A 22,711-nucleotide genomic window follows, 5' to 3' on the forward strand; every position below is an offset into this window, starting at 1 on the left:
GTGGGTAATGTCTAACTAGAAAGATGAAAAACAACAAAAACAGAAAAATAATTTTTTAGTAACTCAGATTAAAATGATTTTATAATTAGCATTATAGACTCTTGGCTAAAGGCCTTTTGAGCATTACTGGAATAAGCAGGTTTCAGGTGCCTACTGCTGAGATGTCACCACATGCTACCTTATTATTACTTCCCAATTAGAGCAACAAACACTATTTCCCACTTTCTGAGCACATGCCAGGCACCACAGTAGGTGTTTTACACCCCAAAAATTGCCACTGCCCTAATGAGTAGGAATAACTGTCCCCATCTTAAGATGAGGAAACCAAGGCTCAGGGAAGTTACATTGTTTTCTAAGATCCCATAGTCGCAGTCCTAGAGGCTGGGCTGCAGCTGAAAGCAGGTTTTCAAATGGTTCCAGGTAGGAGTCTCGATGGCAAAGCTCACACTCTTATCTGCTTTGACGAGAGCCAAGGTGAGGCTTAATTACTTTATCTCACATATGAGAGGAGAGTTAGCTTATCTAAATTATAAATAATAAAAGAGTAACTGAAAAGAGTAATTGAGAAAATATTAGCGGCTAATTTGGAGTGAAAAATCCAAGTGTTCCATATGTTCCATTCATTGACCTGCTGATTAGAAAGGATACCATGTAGCTGACACTGGAGCACTTGGAGGAAATATGACAGAAAAATGATCGACTGTATTTTCAACCCTTTCCTCCCAACTGTCTTCAAAAACTGTAGTCACCTTTTTGTCAGTTTTTCCGTTTCTAAATGTCTCTGCCTGGCTAATCACTCTCATATTTCATCTCCGTTTAGAGTCAATCTGGAAGCTCCTGGAGAACATGGAGGACTAGTTCCCACTTCTACAGAAAAGGGTACAGTCCTCTCTCTGCCACGTAGCCTGTTTAACCCTGACTTATGAACAGTTCAAACTGCCTGAGTCCCTCCCATCTTGTGCTGAGTTAGCCAGGTGAAGAAGAGGCTACAGTGGAGTGGCAGGAAGACCTTGCAAAGAGACAGAACACATGGAGATGGGCATCGGGAGAAAAGGGGACTGTGGTCCCTCCAGGAAGGGCTGTCCCTGAGGCCAGAGCTCTGGACAGGCTGAGATGACCCCACTCCCATGGGAACAGCGAGGATCCCTGGAAGGCAGGTAGTCTGGGTGGGCTTCTCCAGAGGTCTGGTATGATTTCCAGCAGTCTTGCTGAAGTGCACAAACAGCTCTCAGGCCCCACGATCAGTCATCGTTTCCTCCACAGACCCCTCCCTCCCAGGCGTGGCCTGGCTGCTACCCCCAGCAAGGAGAGCAGGTCAGCAGCTCACCAAAACACAGAAGGTGAACCTGAGTTTTCAACTCCATCCTTCAGCAGCCCCTTTTTAGGAAGGAGAAAGCAAGCATTTCACAACCAATTAGAAGTGACATCACATGTTCACTTCCCTTAAAATAGGGCCTTACTGTCATTTTCAAATTTACAGCAGGATGAAAAAAATAACCAACAAAACACAACTCAGTATTGCTGAGCTGGTGGCAAGAAGAGCTAAGATAATCACAGCTCAATACAGACTTGACAGCCGACAGGAAACCACGATGTAGATCTGGTTTTCATCCCACTGTTGCCAATAATATTCATACTGGCAATCAATATTAAAATATGTTGGCTCTTCAGAAACCTGCCTGCCTGATTTTCAAAACCCTTGTAAAAAGATTTAGGGAAAAGAAAAGGGTATTTCTTAACAAGGTACACATTGGTACAGCCCATCAACACGTACCATAGATACTGTTCTTATTTATTTATTTGCTTCATTTATTTATTTAACATCTTTATTGGAGTATAATTGCTTTACAATGGTGTGTTAGTTTCTGCTTTATAACAAAGTGAATCAGCTATACATATACATATATCCCCATATCTCCTCCCTCTTGCGTCCCCCACCCTCCCTATCCCACCCCTCTAGGTGGTCACAAAGCACCGACCTGATCTCCCTGTGCTATGCGGCTGCTTCCCACTAGCTATCTATTTTACATTTGGTAGTGTATATATGTCCATGCCACTCTCACTTCGTCCCAGCTTACCCTTCCCCCTCCCCGTGTCCTCAAGTCCATTCTCTATGTCTGCATCTTTATTCCTGCCCTGCCTCTAGGTTCTTCAGAACCACTTTTTTTTTTAGATTCCATATATATATGTGTTAGCATACAGTATTTATTTTTCTCTTTCTGGCTTACTTCACTCTGTATGACGGACTCTAGGTCCATCCACCTCACGACAAATAGATACTGTTCTTATTTATTTATTTATTTACATCTTTATTGGAGTATAATTGCTTTACAATGGTGTGTTAGTTTCTGCTTTATAACAAAGTGAATCAGTTATACATATAGATATGTTCCCATATCTCTTCCCTCTTTCATCTCCCTCCCTCGATACTGTTCATATTTAAATGACAACTCTTGAAATCTGAAAAGCAGCAAGGAATATGAAGGTTGTTCCTGGAAGCACGTGTTTTAGGTTTAAATGCCGGGGCCAAGGGGAAAGGGGAGTGCTCGTGACAACAGGCACTGAGATGCTCCAGCAACATCGGCCTTGCTGTCCTTTGCTCAGTGAAAGGCTACATATGGGCTTGTGACAGACCATCACTTCAGCCCACACGTGGGGACACTCATCAGGTTTCACTGTTTCCATCTCCATAAACCACACAGCAGCAGAGCACTGTGGATTTCCCACTCGATGAGCAGGGCGCTGACGGTCATCCTAACAGCAGAGCCACTGTGTGTTTCTAAAATAAGACACAGTCAACATAAAATAAAAATCACCCTTTACAGGTATAAACTTAGATGAGTTCAGATGAATGTATACTGTGTATAACCATCACCATATCAAGGGACAGAATACTTCTACCTCGCCGCAGAGTTCCCTTGCACCCTCTTGCAGTCAATCTTCTCCCACACAGCCCCTGGCAACCACTAATCTGATTTTTGTCCCGTTCTCACGATGTCCAGGATAAGTAGAATCACACTGTATGCAGCCTGGCTTTTGTGACAGGCTCCGTCACTTACCACAGTGCTTTCGAGACCGATCCACGTTGTTGCCTGTACCAGTAGTTCACTCCATTTTATTGCTAAGTTGGACACACCACAATTTGTTTACCCTTTCATCCTGTTTAAGGACATTTGGATTGTTTTTGGTTTGGGGCAATTATAAATAAAGAAGATATCAACAATTCCTATAGGTCTTTGTGTGGACATATGTCTTCATTTCTCTTGGGTAAATACCTAGAAGTGGAATTGCTATATGGTAAGTGTATGTCTAACTTTATAAGACAAAGTGGCTGGACCACTTTGCATTCCCATCAGCGGTGTATGAGAGTTTTAATTGCTCTGCATTCTCACTAGCACTTGGTATTATCAGGTTTTTAAAAAAAATTATTTTAGCCATTTAGTATGTAGCAACATCTCATTGTGATTTTAATTGCATTTTCTTAGTGTCTAATGATACTGGGCATCTTTTCTTGTTCCTATTTGCCATCCATGTGTCTTCTTTGGTAGAGTGTGTTCTCTTTTTTAAAATTGAGGTATAATGACTGTTTTGTAAAATGCAAGAAAAATTAATTTCAAATATATGATAAACTGATAATACATTAAAGTCAGGACATACATGGTTAGCTATTTCTGCTCTATCAGTTTTGTAATTAAAAAGCTTCTCTCTTGCTTCTCAAAATACTAGCTTGTTTTGAGATGGCCAAATGACAGATAACTTTAGGTAGGAATTGAAAATAAACAAGCTCTCTTCCAATCCTGATTATCAATTGATTTGTTCATAAAATGCCCATTTTAGAAACTAGGTCTGAAGCCATCTATGTTCCTAACTTCCTCTAGATTCAGACTCACCCCCTCAGATACCAAGGTGCTAAAGACAGATGTTCAACATGCAAGTGCCTGGGTGCAAGGGGGGGATACCCCTACTCTCCCCTCAGGAACCCACCTGGCCGAAGGAAGGGTGAGGGGTGGGGCAGGCATACTAGAGGCAACAACCAGACTGAATTTTCAAGGACAAGTGGACGGATTAAAGGTGAGGTGAGGGAAATGATTCCTGGCAGAGACAATGTTGGCAAAATGAAGAAGGTGTGACAGCATGGAGACCTGGCTCCGGGAGAAGTCCACCAGGAAAAGAACGTGGACCACAGAATGCAGGGGGTGACTAGAGACTGAGCTGGGCACTGGGTACAGCAAGTGGTGTGCGAGGTGGGGTCAGTCAGACGGTGAAAAATCTTGAGGGTCAGGCCTTCATCCGAAAGGGTGCTGTGCTCAGGGAACGGTGGGGTTCAGGAAGGTGAAGCCCCTGGAGGGGAGGTATGAGTAGCCTGCTGACTCTGGGGCACAGCAGTGGGGAGGAGAGCAGGAAAGCAGGAAAAAGGAAGTGCGCTGTCCTCCAGGTGGCACATGGGGGCGGCACAGAGGTAGCAGAATCCCAACTTCCAGGCACCTCAGGGTTGCGGGGGGAGGGGGGGTTCCTGCAGGCTGGACCTATCAGGCGGAGAGAGCGGAGTCCTCCTCCTTTCCAGAGTCCTCCAGAAACCAGTCTCCCGCCTCCCTCCACCCAATCACCAAAAGGCCTGCCTTAGGCTCACCAGGAGCCCGACCGGTCCTGCCGTCCTCCCGGGAATCTGGGTCGCCCTACCCCCTTCTACCCTCAGTGCCCTTCACCTGGGCCCAGAGGCCCCTTGCTGCCTGCCGTCCTCCCGGCTGCCTGTGAGTCTGGCTCTCATCATTCCTCTGGCTTTCCTCTGCCCCAGGCCCTGAGAATCCAGCGTCACACAAGTCTTGGTTTCAGTCAGCTAGGACGAGTCTGGGGCTGGAGTTGCAGACATCCCCTGGCAGAAACTGCGTAATCAGGAATCAGAGCAGAGACAGTGGGCTCTGCCTAAAAACCAGCGGGTTTATAATTACAGGGGTGCTGGGAAGGACTGTTCAAACAGGTCGCACCAGTTCCTCATTTATCCTCTGGGTGTAAACAGTCTGGAACTGCCTTTCACAAGGACACTGGAGAATGTTTCCTTCTCCGACGTTACAGCCTACTTACCTTGGCCAACTCCATTCTGTGGAACACAGTGGCCAAAGGCAACAGGAAAGCTGGAGGGTCTCCGCAGGTCAGTGGGACCCCTGGGATCCCAGGTGGATGAGAGGGAGTGCGAATGCGGACGTGCAGCTCCTCCCACCTGTTGGCCCCAGTGCCAGCTCAGTTACCATTACCTGTGTGAACTGCGGGCTCAGGTCAGAGGACCTATAGGGTCATCTCACGTACATCTTCCATGTTATTCCTTTTACCCTTCTCTTTGGTCGGTGACCATCGAGCCCATCTCGCAGACAAATTGCGTGATTACAACCAAAGTCCCAGGGTAACCAGTGGCCCAAGTGAGAAGTGAACCAGGCAGGAACACCCAGAGCTCACGCTCTCCCGCCCTGTGCTGCCTTGGCCCTGAGGCATGAACCTCTTCCCTCCAGTGGCTCATCTCAACATCACAAAGAATCCCTGTGGACTTTGGATGTCCCCAGGAACCCCAGTGAGCTTCTGGCTGTCTCACTGCTGACTTGATGCACAACACAGATGGTGCTCCTAGGCCTGCGGCCCGGACCACCCTGCCCTCCCCCAGCCAGCCCCTCTGCCCATGCCACCCCCAGACGGCCTCACTGCCCACCGTCCTGGGCCTGGGCAGACCAGAGCCCGCAGCACACAGGACACCACCCCCACACGCCTTCCGATGGTGCCGCAGCACCTTTGTCTTTCTTCACCGCTCTTTCTCAACTGCCTTCCACTCACTGCGTCTCGTCAGGCACTCAATAAAAATGTGAAAGGTAAAACCATAAAGCGACTCGAAGAAAATGTCGGCAAATATCTTTGTGACTTAGGGCAGGGCAGGATTCCTTAAACAAAATTTCAAAAGTAAAAGCCATAAGGTTACGCACACACACATCCGTGTGTGTGTGTGTGTGTGTGTGTGTGTGCGCGCGCGCGCGTGTGTGCGTGTCCAAATAAATTTTATTACTTCAAAAATTATGGATTTCTCTTCAGAAACCAATATCATGGACAAAGCTAACAGATTCAAATACTGTCTACTAATCTGTCTAAATTGTCCAAATTGACAAGGGACTAAAATCTGGAATATCCCAGGAAATCCTACATATCAACATGAAAGAGACACCCCCGGGGAACACGGGCAAAGGTATGAAGTGGTAACTTCAGAGAGAAGTGGAAGTCCATGGGGCTAAAGGCCTGAGTGAGATGCTCACACTGTGGGACTGCCCATGAGAGCAGCAAGGTAGCTCTTTACCTGTACAGACTGGCACACTGTAGAGAGCGGGAAATGCCAAGTGTGGGGCGGAGCTGGGCACACAGGACCGCTTCTGAATACAATGGCGGAAACCAGCCTGGGGCAAGCCTGTGACAGCCAGGCAGTAATTAAGTCACTAAGCATACACATGCCCTAGGAGGACCCAGCCACATGGCTCCGGAGTTTTATCCCCATAGATATGTTGGCTCAGGTCACAGGGCACGTAGGGGTCGGTCTCCTCCTTGGGGAAAGCATGGGTGAATGTGGGGGGCACCCCAGTGTGGCAGCAAGAAGAAAGTGCAGGACTGTGTAGACACCGCAATGGAACAGACCTCACACACAGTGCAGAGAGGAGAAAAAGAAACAGAACGGCAGGGCACAGGATGCCTTGATGCAAATTAAAAATAGCTGCACGTGAAGCAAGGGTACAGTTTACAACACATGCTCACAAAAGCCACAATATTAGAAAGGGGGAGGGATTAGGTGCCAAAAGCAGGGAAAGAAATGGAGAAGGAGGTGGTGCTGAACGAGTCCCGTCCTACCTGCCCCAGTTTCAGCTCTCTGCTAAGGCTCAGCTGGTCTTCCCCACAGAGGCTACCCTGACACCGCCTGCCATCCCTGCCGGACCACCAAGGGGGCGGGCCTGGATCGCCTGCACTAGCAGACAGGCGACACCAATTCCCCACCACGGGGTCCTGCTGGCTGGTCCACTTGGGGGCCACGAGGGCCCTTCCAAACACTGTCCCCATGCCCCACAGTCGTAGCTTGTTCCACATGGGTCACAAGTGTGCATGTTAGCCTCCCTGCCCCAGCTGGACTGCAAACCTCTTGGTAACAGGCGCCGCACACAGAGTTTTTCCATCAGTGGCAGCATCATAATAGAGCACACCTACCCTTTGCCAGGCAGAGTGCTCACAGCTCTACATGCAACCTCATTTAATCCTGTGATGATCGCAGGCAGGAGGATTTTACAGAATAGGAAACAGGTTTGAAGAGGCAAAGTCACCCATAATCATGCAGCCAAAAGGAGGCAGACCCCACCTTCTAGAACCTTCCTCAGGCTGAGAATAGAGAGCATGTAGAATGAAGACTTAACGGGTCCATATCAGGTGATGTGTATGTTTCCAACCAGCCCTGCAGGTTCCAGGAAAGGCCACAGAGTTCAAGACTGTGACGCAGTATATGAACCCCACTCCTGAATCCCCCTGATTCCTCTTGGTGCCGGTGAGGCTCATGCCAGGACCCCCAAACCTGTAAACTACTAAGGCCGCTTGACAAACATGACCTTGATTTTACTCTCAGAACACTCATGCTCTTTAACCTGTGACTCTGAAGTCCCAAGCACCAGAGCTGCTCCCTCTACACCCTGGAGAGGCAGGTCCAAGAGTGAGCCAGCTGTGCCAAGCTGACTGGACAAGAAAGAAAAGCCACTGGTGGTGCCCTTCCAGGCACGTGCACACAGTCAGAGACCAACATTCTGTCCAAAGCTGCTACAGTATGCCCAGAGGCTCCAGGAGCTTCTCAATCAGCCTGAAAGATAAGGATGGAAGACAAGCCTGAAGAGGTGGCCATCAGCCCCTGGCCCTCTCTGATGAGGCCACCTTCCCTCTACCCCTGCTCACGAGGGGAGCAGCAAAGAGCTGGTCCTGCCCTGAAAGAAATGACCAGGTCTCTCTGCCTGCGCTTCTATCCCTTCAGTTGTACGGTGGATTCTGTGAGGATGTATGCACTGGTAAGTTCACAGCATAGGGTGGGTTTCTTCCCAGTCAGATGTGCTCTTAGCGTGGGGCAGCCATCACTTGACAAGACCTGCCATTTCCTTTTTTTTGCGGTACGCGGGCCTCTCACTGTTGTGGCGGAGCACAGGCTCCGGACACGCAGGCTCAGCGGCCATGGCTCACGGGCCCAGCCGCTCCGCGGCATGTGGGGTCTTCCTGGACCGGGGCACGAACCCGTGTCCCCTGCATCGGCAGGCAGTCTCTCAACCACTGCACCACCAGGGAAGCCCCAAGACCTGCCATTTCTTCATCTTGTCCCTCCAGACACAAAATGAAGAGAAGGGACAGGATTAGGTGACCTCCAAGAGACCTCCACAATTCCAGGTATCTGGCTGGCTACATGGCTGGCGACCTCCCGAAGCACTCCCAACTCTCAGTTTTTGAGGGTCTGGCAACAGCCTCTTGCCACTCACAAATACGGGGTGAACACCTACTGCGTGCCAAGGACTATGAAAGGGACTAGGGATGCAATGGTGAACAAACTGTCATCATCCCTACCTTTGTGGGACTTCGGTCAAGTAACAGTTACAGACGGTGGCAATTCCTGGAAGGAACACTCCAGGAGATTGGGACTGCCTGGAGGAAACGATGTTTGAGGTAAGAGCCAAGGGACCTCTGGGGCAAGGCCACTTTCTGAAGGCTCGAGGCAGCATGTTGAGGCCCACAGAGCACGAGCTATACGCGCTGCCACCCCCTCCATGAAGGTACCCCCTCCCCAGCAGCTCATCCCTCCCTGTTACTTTTGCCGCGATGTCTGCTGTCACATGCAAAATGTGGTAACACACGGGTTTTGAGGGCAAGGACTGTGCCTTTATTCTTCTCCATCCACCATGCCAGGCACACAGAGGGCACCCTGTAATATCTTCTCAATGCCCAAATGATGCTGGGAGCAGAGATTCCGTTCCATGTAGACAGGAGGGGACTGAGAAGTTGCTGAGTGCCCAGCTAGAGGCACAGGCAATGAAGTAAGTCACGATCCTTTATTTATTGAGTTCTTAATCCAATGAGTCCCTTGAGCTCTCCCCACAAAAGCTAAAAAGGATCACCTCTCAGCACATCATCAGATATTAACTCCACAGATGACAAGTGAGCAACTAACACTTTTGCCAAGCACAAACCAGCAGGAGAGCCTCGCAGTTCCTTCATTGCACTTGCACGGCTTTCAGTGAAATTCCAGTTCCCAGTCAGTTTATCTCCACGTCCCGCCATGTCCAGGGAGGCCGAGACGGCTGCAGGACTGGGCCTTTCAGTGCCACTACTTCCCCACCTGCATTCCCTGCAGAGTGCACAGCAGAGGCCATATCCGTACACACCAGCAGGGCCTCCCGTCTCAGGCACCCTTCTTCAATCCATCCCAACCCCTACTCTGAACCTCCCTTTCCAAAAAAGGGGTCACAATCGATCTTAAGGTTGTAAAATCTGTGATGTGCTTGAAAGGACCAAGGAGTAAGGCGTATCCTTGGGGAACCATGAACTCGTTGCCTTGCTCTCAAACTGTGCTCTGGCAGTCCTCGTTTCTACAGGATTCCACTTCCAGTTCTCCAACCTACCTTCCAGCTCACCCACCATCTGGGCTCCCAATTTGTCCTGCACTGGAACAGAAGGTCTAGGATCTCCTCACTTCAGTGCTCCCCTGAACCTGACCTCACCGGGCTCCCCATACTGGAAACAGGGTAATGCAGTTTACCTGGCAGGGCCCCAAGAGCGTTAGACATCAAGGCTCCTTGCTGGCCTGCTGCTGCTGCTGTTTACGTACAGTCTCAGTTTCCAGCCACCTTGAGCCTGACCTGTGTGCTGACCCAAACTAGTCCTGTCACTGCCTCGGGCCTCAGTCCCAACTCCTGGTTTTCAGATCTCATCCCCAACACTTACCAGCCCTATCCCCTGTTCCTAGAATTTGTATTCATCAAGTAGGAGGGTGAAGAAATTGTGGCTCATCACCTTTGCTGTTTGAGAGTTTTAAAGCACAAATCCCAAACTTCAACAATGTTAAAAATAACTGCATTATCAATCTTTAATCTAAATGTTCAAAATGACAAGCTGAAAAATGGATGAAATGGAAAGTGAGAAATTCCAGTTCTCAGATCTAACTCAAAGCAGAACAGATAATAACATACAGAGGAAGGATGTGTTTAAACAAAGTTATTTTAGACCTGAACTCCTCCTCAAGACTGGTCAGCCAGGCTCACCGTGCTCTGCCCTCTCGGCACACGTTGCTCAGATGTCAGGATAAAGGCCCAGCGACGCCTGGGGACTTGTTCCTGAGCACAGCACATGCCCCACCTGTGAGCCACCACCCCGAAGACCCTGCCCTGGAGCGCCCAGTCTCCCCGGCATGAGGGTACGTGCACACACTCATGCTTCAGCCAGGCGTCCGGGAAGCAGCCTGAGCACACGGCTGCCTGGTGACCAGGTCGCTGCCCCCTCTTATTCCCCCTCATGCTCCAGTAGGTGCTGCATGAGTGGCACCTCCTCGCTCTAAGGGCTGCCGCCAACCCTGACGGTGAGATAAGTTCCGGCTCTGTTAAGTAAGGGCTCGCTGAAGACCAAGCCGCTTTTGGCAGAAACTCTAACAGTGAAAGGAGGCAGGGATGGTTAGAGAGGTTTCTGAAATCGGTGAACCCCCCGGGGTAAAAAGCCAAAAGACCTAGTGTGGAAATCATCAGATTGGAAAAGTGGGAATAAATAGCACTTCCTCCAGGGAGCACCCCGCTTCCACCATGTCCACCCCCTCCCCAGCTTGCTGCTTCCACAGCACCCCGTCCCTCCCCCTGCTCCCTGGTTGAACTTCCTGACTCCCGTTAAAAAAGAAAACCCTCTGCCACAGGACACGAGCGCCTCCGCCCCATCGCCATGCCTGGGTCCTCAGCACCAGGCCCACCGTCCACACCCACACATTGGTATAAAGGTGTCTCAGTGCAGCCAGGCCACCACAGGCTAACTGAGCGCCCAAGACTTCTCCAGTTCTAAAAGCATGCATTTCTATTTGTTACTGAGTAGAAATGGAAAACGTTTTCTCCTACAGGGCTTACAAAAGTTACTTTGACATCACTGAAATCAAGAGAGAAAATAAAAATCTATCTTCAGAGAATAAGCTTGACAGCAAAACATCTTGAGTGTTTGAGTCTCTCAAGGCCAGAGCTGAGCAGCTCGCTAGCTGGCATCTAGAACAACGGCATTTAGGCAGGGGAGGGGCAAGTCTGCATGGACCAGGTGAAAGGCCACCTGATTCGCCCGTCTTTGCCTGTCTCCACTGGTGCGGCGCTCACACGTGAAGAGGTGACGCTTTGAGACCACTCGGGCTCGGAGCCATTCGGACCCTGGCGCTGCGGGTGTTATCTATAATTCTCACAACCATCCTGGGAAGTAGGAATTAGCAATGCCATGTTCGCGCCTAGGACAGTGAGCAGGTTACTTCTCTTCCCTGAGTCCTCAGGGTCACACACTAAGAAACGCTGGCACCAGGCCTGAACCCAGACAGGACGCTACTTCCTCACGCCGAAGCAGAGGCATTTAAGTACGTGGCAGTCACTGCAAAGGAATACCTCTACTATAAGGAGCTCCCAGGAAGCTGAGAGCAGAGGCAGGAGAGCAGTTCTAGAGAGCAGGTGCTTGGGCCCAAATCCCAGCTCCACCCACTGCTAGCACCATCAAACCACCCGAGCCTCAGCTGCCCCACCTGTAAAGTGGAGCTCACAATCGCAGAGGCAGTCGAGAGGACTGAGCGCCCCCACGTAAAGCAGAGTAGGTGCCTGGCACAGAGCAAGTGTGCAGTAAATGCTAGCCGCTATCACTGGTTTTCATTGCTAAACTTCTTGTTGTGGGTTAACATTCCCACAGAGAGTACCCAGACCATAGCACAGAGCTTATGGGCACACAGCTCCATGACTTGGCAGTGCGTACACACCCATGCATGGGGTACAAGGGGCAGCGAAAGTCACTGCTCTCCTGGAGCCACCAATGACACAGCACAGTCCACGCGCTCAGGAGGGAGGGCCCTCTTCCACATCCTCACAGCATTTGCCAGATGTAAAAGGCACTTTTGTCTGTTTATTGATGCTGCACCTTCAAGGCCTAGAATAGGACCTGGCACATGGTGGGTGCTCTGTAGGCGTTTACTGAAATAATGATTTCTGTTCAGTATTATGGCTATTTGCATACATGTTTTAATTCCAAATATTTGTTTGTAAGCTTCTTATGAGCAGGGCATATCTTATTACCCAGCATCAAACCTTATCCTTTCTCTGATTCACTTGTACATTCAATCAACAATCATTTAGTGTGTCAAGCACTGTGCTAAGTATCAGATTCCCAGGGAAGAATCACGTCTTTGCCCCTCGGGAGTTCACAGCCTAGAGGGAGAAGCAAATGGTACAGCATGCTAGGCAGGCAGGAAGGCTGCCTAGGCCTGCCAGGGAGGACCAGGGAAGGTTGCCCGGAGGAGGGGCTCCCCGGGAAAGAAATGGAGGTCAGGCTGGAGAAAAGACCACCGCCCTCAGCCCCTACCCTCCCAGGCAGGGAGACAGCTCTTGGTGGATAGGAGCCTGGGGGGCTCTGCTTGACTGGAGCCCAGGGCAGAGGTCCTTAGGAAGGGCCAGGTGTCCAGCAGCTGCCAGCACATGCTCAAGTCTTAGGCATGCTAAAGAGTGCGGTTTTACTTGGAAGGTGATGCAGAAAAGTGAAGCTTCCTACCCGGGGCAGGGAGTTGCACAGGTTTGCTTTTCTGGATGGGCTACCCTGGTTGCAGGGTAGAGAACAGATGGAACACGGCACAGGGGAGGCTAGTGCCCTAATGCTTGGTCATGGTTCAACAAATACTAGTTTTCTTGAAAGAATGAATTAATGGTTCTATTTAGAAACTTTAGTGAAATAAAGGTAAGCCACCAGCCTGCTGGGAGCTATGTCCAAGTGCTGTGGAATAGTGATAAGGCTGACACACGCACAGCAAGGCTGCCATGCAGAGAAGTCCATCCAGATCTGTGTATGTGGGAGGTGGCTGGAGAACACATGGAATGGACAACTGCTGCTGAGAGGCAAGGTGACAGTTATTTTCATACACCTCGTGCTTCCACTCACGGCACCCACCCAACCGCCCATGACTGCCCGCCACTAAAAATGTTGGCTCTGGGGTCCCAAGACTGTGCACTCATTTTGGGACCCCAGGACTTAGCCCAGGGCCTGGATCGTGGCAGGTGCCAAATAAGGCTTTATGGAATCCATGAACAGGGGGCAGCAGCATCTTCTAAATATGTTACCTACAAAATTGGTCTAAAAGGATGGGAAAAGTACACACCATTTTACACGGATGGCTTTCCAGACAAAATACTGATGCACATGGAGATGTTCTCATTGATGTGCTGTGTCCACAGTGCTTGAGTCTGAGAGGACTCTGCAGGGAGAGCCTTCTCTGAAGGAGACGGCAAATACTAGTCATGTGCCAACTCTTTAGGGCTAACATTCCCAGAACATTTTACAGCAAGATATTTATGTCCTCTTCATCTCCAAAATATCCTTCTCCTCAAAGGCTCCTTGTGCCCACAGAGAGTGCAGTACAGGCCAGCCCCAGTCTGGCTTCAGCCGGGGAGATCTGAGCTCTAATTGCACGTACCACTGACAGTTGAACAGAGCTCCTGCCTCAGGGATGAGGCAGATGCAGGGCCCAGTTCCTGAAATCAGCAGTCTGCCCTCCCAGCCTGGCCTCAGGAGCCCTCAGAGATTCAGGCTGCAGCCCTCAGGCCTGCTGGGGCCAAACCCGCTGTCGTGTTCCCAGAGCCTATGAAGGGCAGAGGGGGGCCAGGCTTCCTAGGAAGCACTGGTAACACTTGAAAAGCACCATGGCCTGCAGCCTAGGCTCTCTCTGTACCCCAGCCCCCAGAGCCAAAGAGGAGACCCAGAAAGAGGGCCTGGAAGTGAAGGACGCGGGGGACACCTGCAGGCTCCCCGCACGAGCCAGGACTTGCCAGAAGCGACCGAGCCACCCATGCCCCACTGGGGAGCCTGTGCGCAGGATGTGCCAGCCTCCAACTTCAGCCAACTGGTGGCTAAAGGAGTCATCCTCTTGGGGAACCACCTCCCCTAGGCCTCAACCTACCTAATCCCACATGACTTCTCACCTCCAAAACAGACCCTTGGCTCCAAAGAGGTCAAGATCCTCAGCCCTCTGCAAGGCCATGCTCATTCCAACCTCCAGACATTGCTCTGGCCTAGAATGCTGTCCCTGCTCCCAACTCATAGCCCAGCCCCACCCATCCCACGTATCTTCTCTGGTGATGCCAGCAGCAGACCCCTCTCCTCTGAACGCCATGACACTGAGAAGCAGAGCTATGGCTTGGCCTCATTGCCCTCACTCTCCATGGAGGCCACCATCCTTTCTCCTCCCAATACCTTCACTGTGGGAATCAGATATCCACCCCTCTTCTCTTCTGAATCGTTTACTACGGTGTTGGGGATACAGAAAGTGTCCCCTCCAAATGCCCACTAAATACTTCTGGCTGATATTATGTCCCTGTGGGTAATCTCTCCTCCCAAGATCACTACTTGTTCACTCATTCATCTAGCAAACATCTGAGTGCTTAGTAAGTACTGATCCTGCCTATCTTCCATGCTACCTTTCCTGCCCCCCACCCTAGGGGGAGCCCTACCTCCCCCTTGCACCCCAGCAAATTCTACAGCACCTCAAACAATGATCTGTCTCCTCCCTCTGGGAGCTTACTTCCAAATGTCACAGCCAAAGGCTCCCGGAGGGCAGGGCCATGTCCCTCCTGTGCAGGCACACAGCCAGCATGCAGAAGATGGTTCTGGAATGACCCACTTCAGTTAGCACCTTTTGGTGGGAAGGAGTAAAATTAAGCACAAAAGACTTTTCCACCTCGAGACCGCAAGGCTTTCTTTAGATTGTACAGCTCTGTGGGTCACACCAGTGAGAAGCGGCCTTCCATGGGAAAGAGGGAACTTGCTGGCAGCTTGGAGATGTGCACCTGGCAACGTGCGCCTAAGTCGCTCAGAGACGAGCAGGGCCGGTTCAGCCTGAGCCATCCAGGGCACACCCATCAGAGGAGGAGGGCGGCACTGCTGATTTATATGAGATGAGTAATTTCAGGGACAGCATCACAAGATGAGCAGAGCCTGAAGAATCCTTAGGATTCTTCATACAAGAGATGTTCTTGTCTACTGACATCGCAGTTAAGAATTTAACAGGGTGCCTAAGGGTTTACATCAATGACAGGACTTGTTCAAGCTACTTTACTTAATATATGCTGACAATACACACTGGCAACTTTCACCTACCTTTTTCTTTTTTTTTTTTTTTGCGGTACACGGGCCTCTCACTGTCGTGGCCCCTCCCGCTGCGGAGTACAGGCTCCGGACGCGCAGGCTCAGCAGCCATGGCTCACGGGCCCAGCCGCTCTGCGGCATGTGGGATCCTACTGGACCGGGGCACGAACCCACGTCCCCTGCATCGGCAGGCAGACTCCCAACCACTGCGCCACCAGGGAAGCCCTTGAGTCCATCTTTTTAAAACTTGGGCTCCTGTGATCACTTGTCTCTGTTAGACTATAATGTCAAATGGAGGGCTTCCCTGGTGGCGCAGTGGTTAAGAATCCGCCTGCCAATGCAGGGGACATGGGTTTGAGCCCTGGTCCAGGAAGATCTCACATGCCGCAGAGCAATTAAGCCCACGCGCCACAGCTACTAAGCCTGCGCTCTAGAGCCTGTGAGCCACAACTACTGAAGCTTGTGCACCTAGAGCCCATGCTCCGCAACAAGAGAAGCCACCACAATGAGAAGCCCGTGCATCGCAACGAAGAGTAGCCCCTGCTCACCGCAACTAGAGAACGCCCGTGCGCACCAATGAAGACCCAAAGCAGCCAAAAATAAATAAAATAAATAAATTTATAATATCAGATGGTATTTGATGTCAGACAAAATTATACACCTAATTAATCTAAGTTCATAGAACTAATGTGTTTTAGTTTCCAGCAAACCCAGGGCCTCACCCTCATCTTTTGCAGCACTTGAGCTTTTTGTAACAGGAAAGCACCCACATGGCGCCGATGTCTCTATTCTTATTTCATCCTGGCAACCTCCCTCGAAGACCAGTATCATTTTCCCTGTTAGAGATGAAAACCCTGAAGCTCAGATTAGTCAAGCGACTTGCCCAAGGTCACACAGACAACTAGTAATGGCACAGCTCGGATCAGAACCCAGATCTTTCCAACTACAGAGCCAGTGCTCTTTCCACTAAGCCCACAGCTGCGGAGAAGGTTCCGGGGGTTTTGCCATATGAACGAAGTTTTATCAAACATGGACTTTGCTTTAACCAGCAGGCAGGAAGTAAGTGGGGTTCAGGAAGAGTAACCTCCAAAAAAAAAACCATACACACCACAAAATAATCTGATTAGGAAAGGAATTCCTCATGGGCACAGACTAACAAGAAGATGCTCCAGCAAGCTCAAGGGTAGTGTGTTCAGTCCTCTGGCCACCTGCCTGTACTGTCCAACATGATGTCACATCACCGCCGTCCATTTTTCCATACAAAACTCAAAAGTAATGCCGCTTCTCAGGCCAAGCCCGGTAATTAGTGTACGTCACACCAAGTCATATCAAAGCTAAACGTGGAAAGGAAGCTCTGAGAATGGACAAATTGACAAGACCTTAATTAACACCTCTAACCTCTCTCATTAATCCAACTCTCCTAACAAGGTAAGTTTACCACCTTCACTGAGAGCTAAGCCATACCTGCTGCCACCTAGATCTGACCACAAATGCCTGGCTGGTTTCGGGGTATGTTCATCTCATCCCCCAAATCCCAGCCACAAAAGAGGGAGGGGGTGTCAGACACGATTGGCTTGGTCTCTGTATTCATCCAGAAGAAATCATGGGCATTACCTCCCAGAAGCTGTCGCTGGACACTTCGACTCCAACGGAATCATCATAAGTGACAGACATCTCTTCAAAGGGTGAGGGAGCAGCAGGGAATGCTTAAATTCAGAGGTCAGCTTCAGATGCTCAAAATCCGTAGACAAACCTATAAAAGAAAAACATATCATTGTGGTTTTAAATTCCCAAGGTAAAAAAGCAAGCCACCTCCATTTCACAACTTCCATTTCCATTAGTGCCTTCAGTAGAGAGCAGTCTAAAATGTCTCCTTTTGGTGGGAGAAAGTCAATGAACTCTAAACTGGGCACTGACACACACGTGTGTGTTATATGCGTGTGTGTGTGTATTTCACAGTAACAAGTGAACCTTTCAACATCTTAACTGAGGAGCTCAAAGAGCTTTCTGCAAACAGTCCCTGTGCTTAAATCAACAGACTGATAACCTTAATTGGCCTCATCCTTTGGAGAAGGGGACAGAGAACATGTGAGGAGAACACGCCAAAGCAGAGTCCCTGCATCTCGGGGCTCACTCTGTTCCAGCCTGTCCTACCCATCCGACAGGACTAGGACCTGGGGTAAAATGTGAGTGGAAATAACCCACCTTCGACACCTGACTCCACTCTCCACAGAGTTTCCACCAGGCTTTGCTTGTGTTGGGTGCTGTCTCCCCCTTTCCATGACTGGCTCATTTCAGCCACTGATGCCCCAATTCAGACCAGTTTATTCTGACACAGTCTGTGTGAGGGTCAGTTAGAAAGAGTAAAGTTCTAAATCCAAGCAAGGGTAACAGGGTGATTATTTCCCTTGCCAGAGGGAAGAAGTTGAAGGACCCCCCGCTATATTCACAAGCACAAATCACGTTGATGGAATGACCCGTCCACAACCAGATGAGATTCCCTGACTTCCTGGTGAAAAAGTGATTCCACCCTCCCTTATATATCACCCTGCATTCAGACCACACAGCCAGAGATCTGAAACTTTCCTAACTGCCGCAGTCAGGAGTCCAAAGCCTCAGCTTAGCCAGAGGAGGGAGAAGGTAGGGCAGGGTAGGCAGAGTGATCTACATTGTTACACTTACAAGGTGCAAGACTTTGCTTTGTTCTAGGTACTTTCCCACATGTTATCCTACTTAATCCTCGTGATTCCCTGTGAGACAGTCTAGAAGCGGAGTAAGGAATACCAGCTGCCTGGGCTCTAATCCCAGACCCATTACTCACTAGCTGGGCAACAGTGGGCAAGGTGCCTAACCTCTCTGTGCCTCAGTAGCCTTATCTGTAAAAGAGACAATACTGCAAGGAATTACTGTGAGGGTAAAAATGCAGCAGGACATACAGGGGTGAACAGTACGTGGTCTCCAGTAAGTGTTATGTAGTGAATGATAATGTAATTATTATTAGATAGTAATTATTATCACTATCATTACTTTTATCTCTACTTTACAGCTCAGAAAACTGATGCTAAGGGAGGCTAAGTAACTTGTCCACGGTCACCCAAGCAACGAATGGTGGAGACCAGCAGGACACCAACTGTGCCTGTTTGTTAAGGTGATGTTCTCTCTATCATACCAAGATGTTTTCTAAAAATGGTCTCAAATTTAAATAAATCAGGTATCTTACAACCTAAGATCTAATTGCTAATTAAAAGGTTTAATCTGATGTATTTCACAGCTTCCAAACTTGAATACAGCTCTGTACGGACAATAAATTTGAAGTAAAGAGCAAATTATGGTACCTCGAAGCCAAATACTCCAAATGCACGTACTCTGTAACCAGGCAGAGTCGCATGGGTGCCACACACGCACTATTGCAGACAGCATGCTGGCAGGATCTCTGCTCCATAATCACAGAGGCAGCGTGTCCTTTTCATCCCTGGGATATAAATAAAGGCCAGACAGGCTTCTCTGGCCTGGGCCCTGGTGCTACGTTTCACAGCATTCCCTTCCTGTGGAATCCGATGCTCTTAGCCAGGGCCCTCCTAGAAGCACCTCAGTCCATGATTGCAGCAGCAGAAAGTTTTCTACCCAGAGCAGCTGGTCTCTGCTCCAGGCTCCTCAGGGAATATCTGGGCTTTCGGCTCAGGCTAGTCTCAAAGTGGCCAAATCAAGCCACTGGCTGGGCTGCCTGGCCAGCTCCGGGGAGCAGCTGCAGGGGACAGGTGCAGGGAGATCGGGGGCCTGCTCTGGGCAGAGAAGCAGCTTGACACCTGAAAAGCTCATTTTCAGGAATTCATTTTCTGCCTGGGTTCAGCCCTGGTTTAGACACTAACAGAAGATGAGTTCTGCACAAGATTTATTAAGAGCCTACTAAGTGCCAGGAGCCAAGAAGAGGTTGCCACCAGGCTAAGCACGAAAAGACACAGACTTCTAGGAGCAAGAAACTGAATCACCGGGCACGGATGCCCTGCCCAGTAACAAAACCAAGAAACATCAGACCTGCAGAGGGCACTGGAGATGAGGCATGTGTACACCTGACCAGTGGAAACAAGGAAAGTCCATCTTTCTTTGCCCAAGTCACAGAGTGGCAACTTGGTAATTTTCCCTGTCAGTCCAGGACCTGTTTCTCACCAAAGCACTGTGCTCAGCGACTGCGACATTCCCAAGATCAAGGCCAAGCTGACCCCACCAGCACCCCACGTAGCCACAGCCCAACGTGCAATGACTGCAGTCAGCTCACCTATCTGTGTGTGTGTTGTTTAGAGTTGCTTCTAATGCAGAACCAGCTCCCCCGCACAGATTCTCAGCTCTTGTTGCCCATCTCCCCACTTACACATTCTCCAAGCTTATATATGGATGTCATTAAGTAAATGCCATAATCTAAGTAAAACAAAATCAGGAAGGCCAATCTCTTTCTGTAAAACTGTGCAAGGCCTTCCATTTATATTAATAACTGACTTTTGGAAGCTCCGTGCCACCACTTCACTTCTGACTTGTAATAATTCAGAATTGATGACACTTTCCTTCTGAAGCCTCAAAGCAGATCTGTTTAGTCTCCTCTAAGAGGTCAGAAGTCAGCAAAGACATTCAAAGTCCTAGAGAGGAAACCGAGGCAAGGCATAAAAAAACCCCAAGTAGACAAAGAAAGTAAGAGGAAGAACTGAAGATCTCCTGCCCAAAGAGTTAGTGAGATAATGTAGATGAAAGCCTAGGATGGTGGCAATCAGGAAAGCTCAGATTCACGAGCTCTACCACTGATGAGCTAGGTGACCATGGGAAAGCCATTCTGTTCTCTGAGCCCCAGCTTCCTGAGCTGTGTTCTACCAGGTTTGAGTGAGGGTTAGACGAAATGGTGCATGAAGGCCCCAGGATCCCAGGTTGCAGCCCATGGCAGGGCCTCCCTCAGTGGGAGCCTCGTCCTAGGTCAACACCCTTGGCTCCAAGTGTCCTCACTCTTCCCTTCGGCTCCACATGACAGCCGTAAGGCAGACAGGAAAAAAAAGAGGGGCCTGGGGGACCAGGGTCTGTACCACAGAGGAAAACCCAACTGTATTAAAGCACCCGTTGACCTGAAAACTCATCTCTGACATTCACAGAGCCACACCAATTTCTGTGGGGCTTGAGGTCAGGCCACCGCGGTCGCCCAAGCGGAATTGTCAACCAGCATCTCCCAAGGTCCCCCTTTCCTGCCCTGCAGTAGGGGTCCTGCCCAACCGTCCACCCCTCCCAAAGCACCCTGTACCACCCTCAGTGATCCTGGTCTCTCCTCCCTCTCTGATAACCCCCTCTCCTTCTCCCCATCACTGGCACGCCCCATGGTCCATTCTTGAGGCTCTTCCTGTACCTCCCAGCAATGTTTCATCCCTTCTCATGACTTCAAATGTCACTAATATGTGGGAAGCAGTGGCACCTCTTCCAAGAGTCAGCCCCTCAATAAAATAAGAATGAGAATATTTTCCTCACAGGACTGAAGGAAGATTAGAGACAGGGAATCAAAGTCATGTGGCATACATCTGACACCCTAGAAGTGGTAGCCATTGCTCTTAAAATCACCAACCAGCAAACCACCAAAAGGTAGTGAGAAATGCCAGTGACTGGGGCTGGATTTGCTTTTTGTTTTCCCATGATTGTTGCTACTGGGATAAGCACTTGTACGAGGCTTCCCCTACCACCCTGATACTATCACCAGCCCTCCTTCACTCAGCAATGGGGAGGCCAGTCATCACCTAATGCCTGGGAAGACATCCTCATGAGCCAGACACTGCACTAAGTGCCTTGCATGTGCTGGCAATCTGCAAGGGCGCTGGCCTAGGATGAGCTTCCATTGAGGGAGGCCCTGCCATGGGCTGTGACCTGGGGTCCTGGGGCCTTCATTTAATCCTAATGACAACCCTCTGAGGGAAGTGTTAGCAACATGCTCCTTGTTAAAGGGATACTGAGTCACAGAAAGGGTAAGGAGCTTGCCCAAGTGGTGGAGTTGAGATCTGAATAAAGGCAGGTTCACACCAACCATACTCTTAACCACTGACAGTAACTACCTCAGTGCTGAGCTCAAATCTTCTAGAACATAAAATGTGAAAAACAAACACTTGCTGCTGTTTCTTTATGAGTTACTACTAAAGTCCAGTCCTCACGGACAGTCTGCTGATCTTAGCCTTCATGTGCATGTGAGTTGCAACACTGATTTTAATCTGATTTCCCTCACTAATGTCTTGTATAAATTGTATGCGTTGCCCTATGTCCTACCTTTTCATTGCTTAATGGTGTCATCTGTTGCATAAATATTCTTAATTTTAATATAGTCTAACATCAATATTTTCTATTATAGTTAGTGCTTTTTATGTCCTGTTTAAGAAGTCTTTTCTTATGCTGAGGTCATAAAGATATTAATTTACCTTTATTATCTTTTAAATGGTTTTGTTCTGGTTAGTTTTTACTTTTCATACCCAGAAATTATTTTTGTATGTGATATGATATACAAGTTTCATTTTTTTCCATATGGATATCCAACTTTCCAGCATTATTTGTTAAAAAGAGCTTATTTACTTCCATATTCTGCAGTGCCACCATTGTCCACAGATGTGTGGATCTTTATGTAGGCTCCCTATTCTGTATTCTGTTTGTTCTTGTGACATTACCACATTGTCTTAATTACCACAATCTTATAAGAATTCTTGGTATCTAGCAGAAGAAGTCCTCCGACTTTATTCTTCAAGAGCAGCTTGGCTATGCTTGGATGTATGCATGTACGTATTTATTTAGCTGCACTGGGTCTTAGTTGCGGCACGGGGGATCTTTTAGTTACAGCATGCGGGATCTTTAGTTGCGGCATGGGGGAATCTTGTAGTTGCAGCATGAGGCCTCTAGTTCCCTGACCAGGGATCGAACCCAGGCCCCCTGCGTTGGGAGCACAGAGTCTTAACCACTGGACCACCAGGGAAGTCCCACGGCCCTCTGCATTTCCATATACGCCTTAAAATCTCCTTGTTCAGTTCCAACCAACCAACGAACCAACTAGCTCTGCTGGGATTTTGATCAGGATCTCGTTGAATCCTCAGACCACTCTGAGTTAATGGACATCTTTACAATACCGAGTCTCCTAATCCGTGGAATGCATTTCATTTATTCAGGCCTTCTTTAATTTCTCTCAATATTGATCTGTACTCTTTTTATAGAGTTCACGCACACCTTTGGTCAGTGTACTACTCAGCATTTAATATGACATTGATATTATAAATAGTATTTAAAAATTTTTTTCACTTTAACTGTTTATTGCTAACATATAAAGCAA

General features: G+C 49.1%; 1 protein-coding gene across 2 annotated transcripts in view; it reads right to left on the minus strand.

The window, feature by feature from the left end:
* Positions 1 to 22,711, minus strand: part of PACSIN2 (protein kinase C and casein kinase substrate in neurons 2) — a 139,707-nt gene that overhangs the window by 23,309 nt on the left and 93,687 nt on the right. For both annotated transcript variants that reach the window (XM_060025793.1, XM_060025791.1), the window contains exon 2: positions 16,999 to 17,137. In XM_060025793.1, coding sequence (XP_059881776.1) covers positions 16,999 to 17,058 — 60 coding nt within the window. In that variant the 5' untranslated portion in view covers positions 17,059 to 17,137. The remainder of the gene's footprint in view (positions 1 to 16,998; positions 17,138 to 22,711) is intronic.

The sequence above is a fragment of the Delphinus delphis genome, chromosome 11, assembly GCF_949987515.2.
Source record: "Delphinus delphis chromosome 11, mDelDel1.2, whole genome shotgun sequence".
Classification (NCBI taxonomy): Eukaryota; Metazoa; Chordata; class Mammalia; order Artiodactyla; family Delphinidae; genus Delphinus; species Delphinus delphis.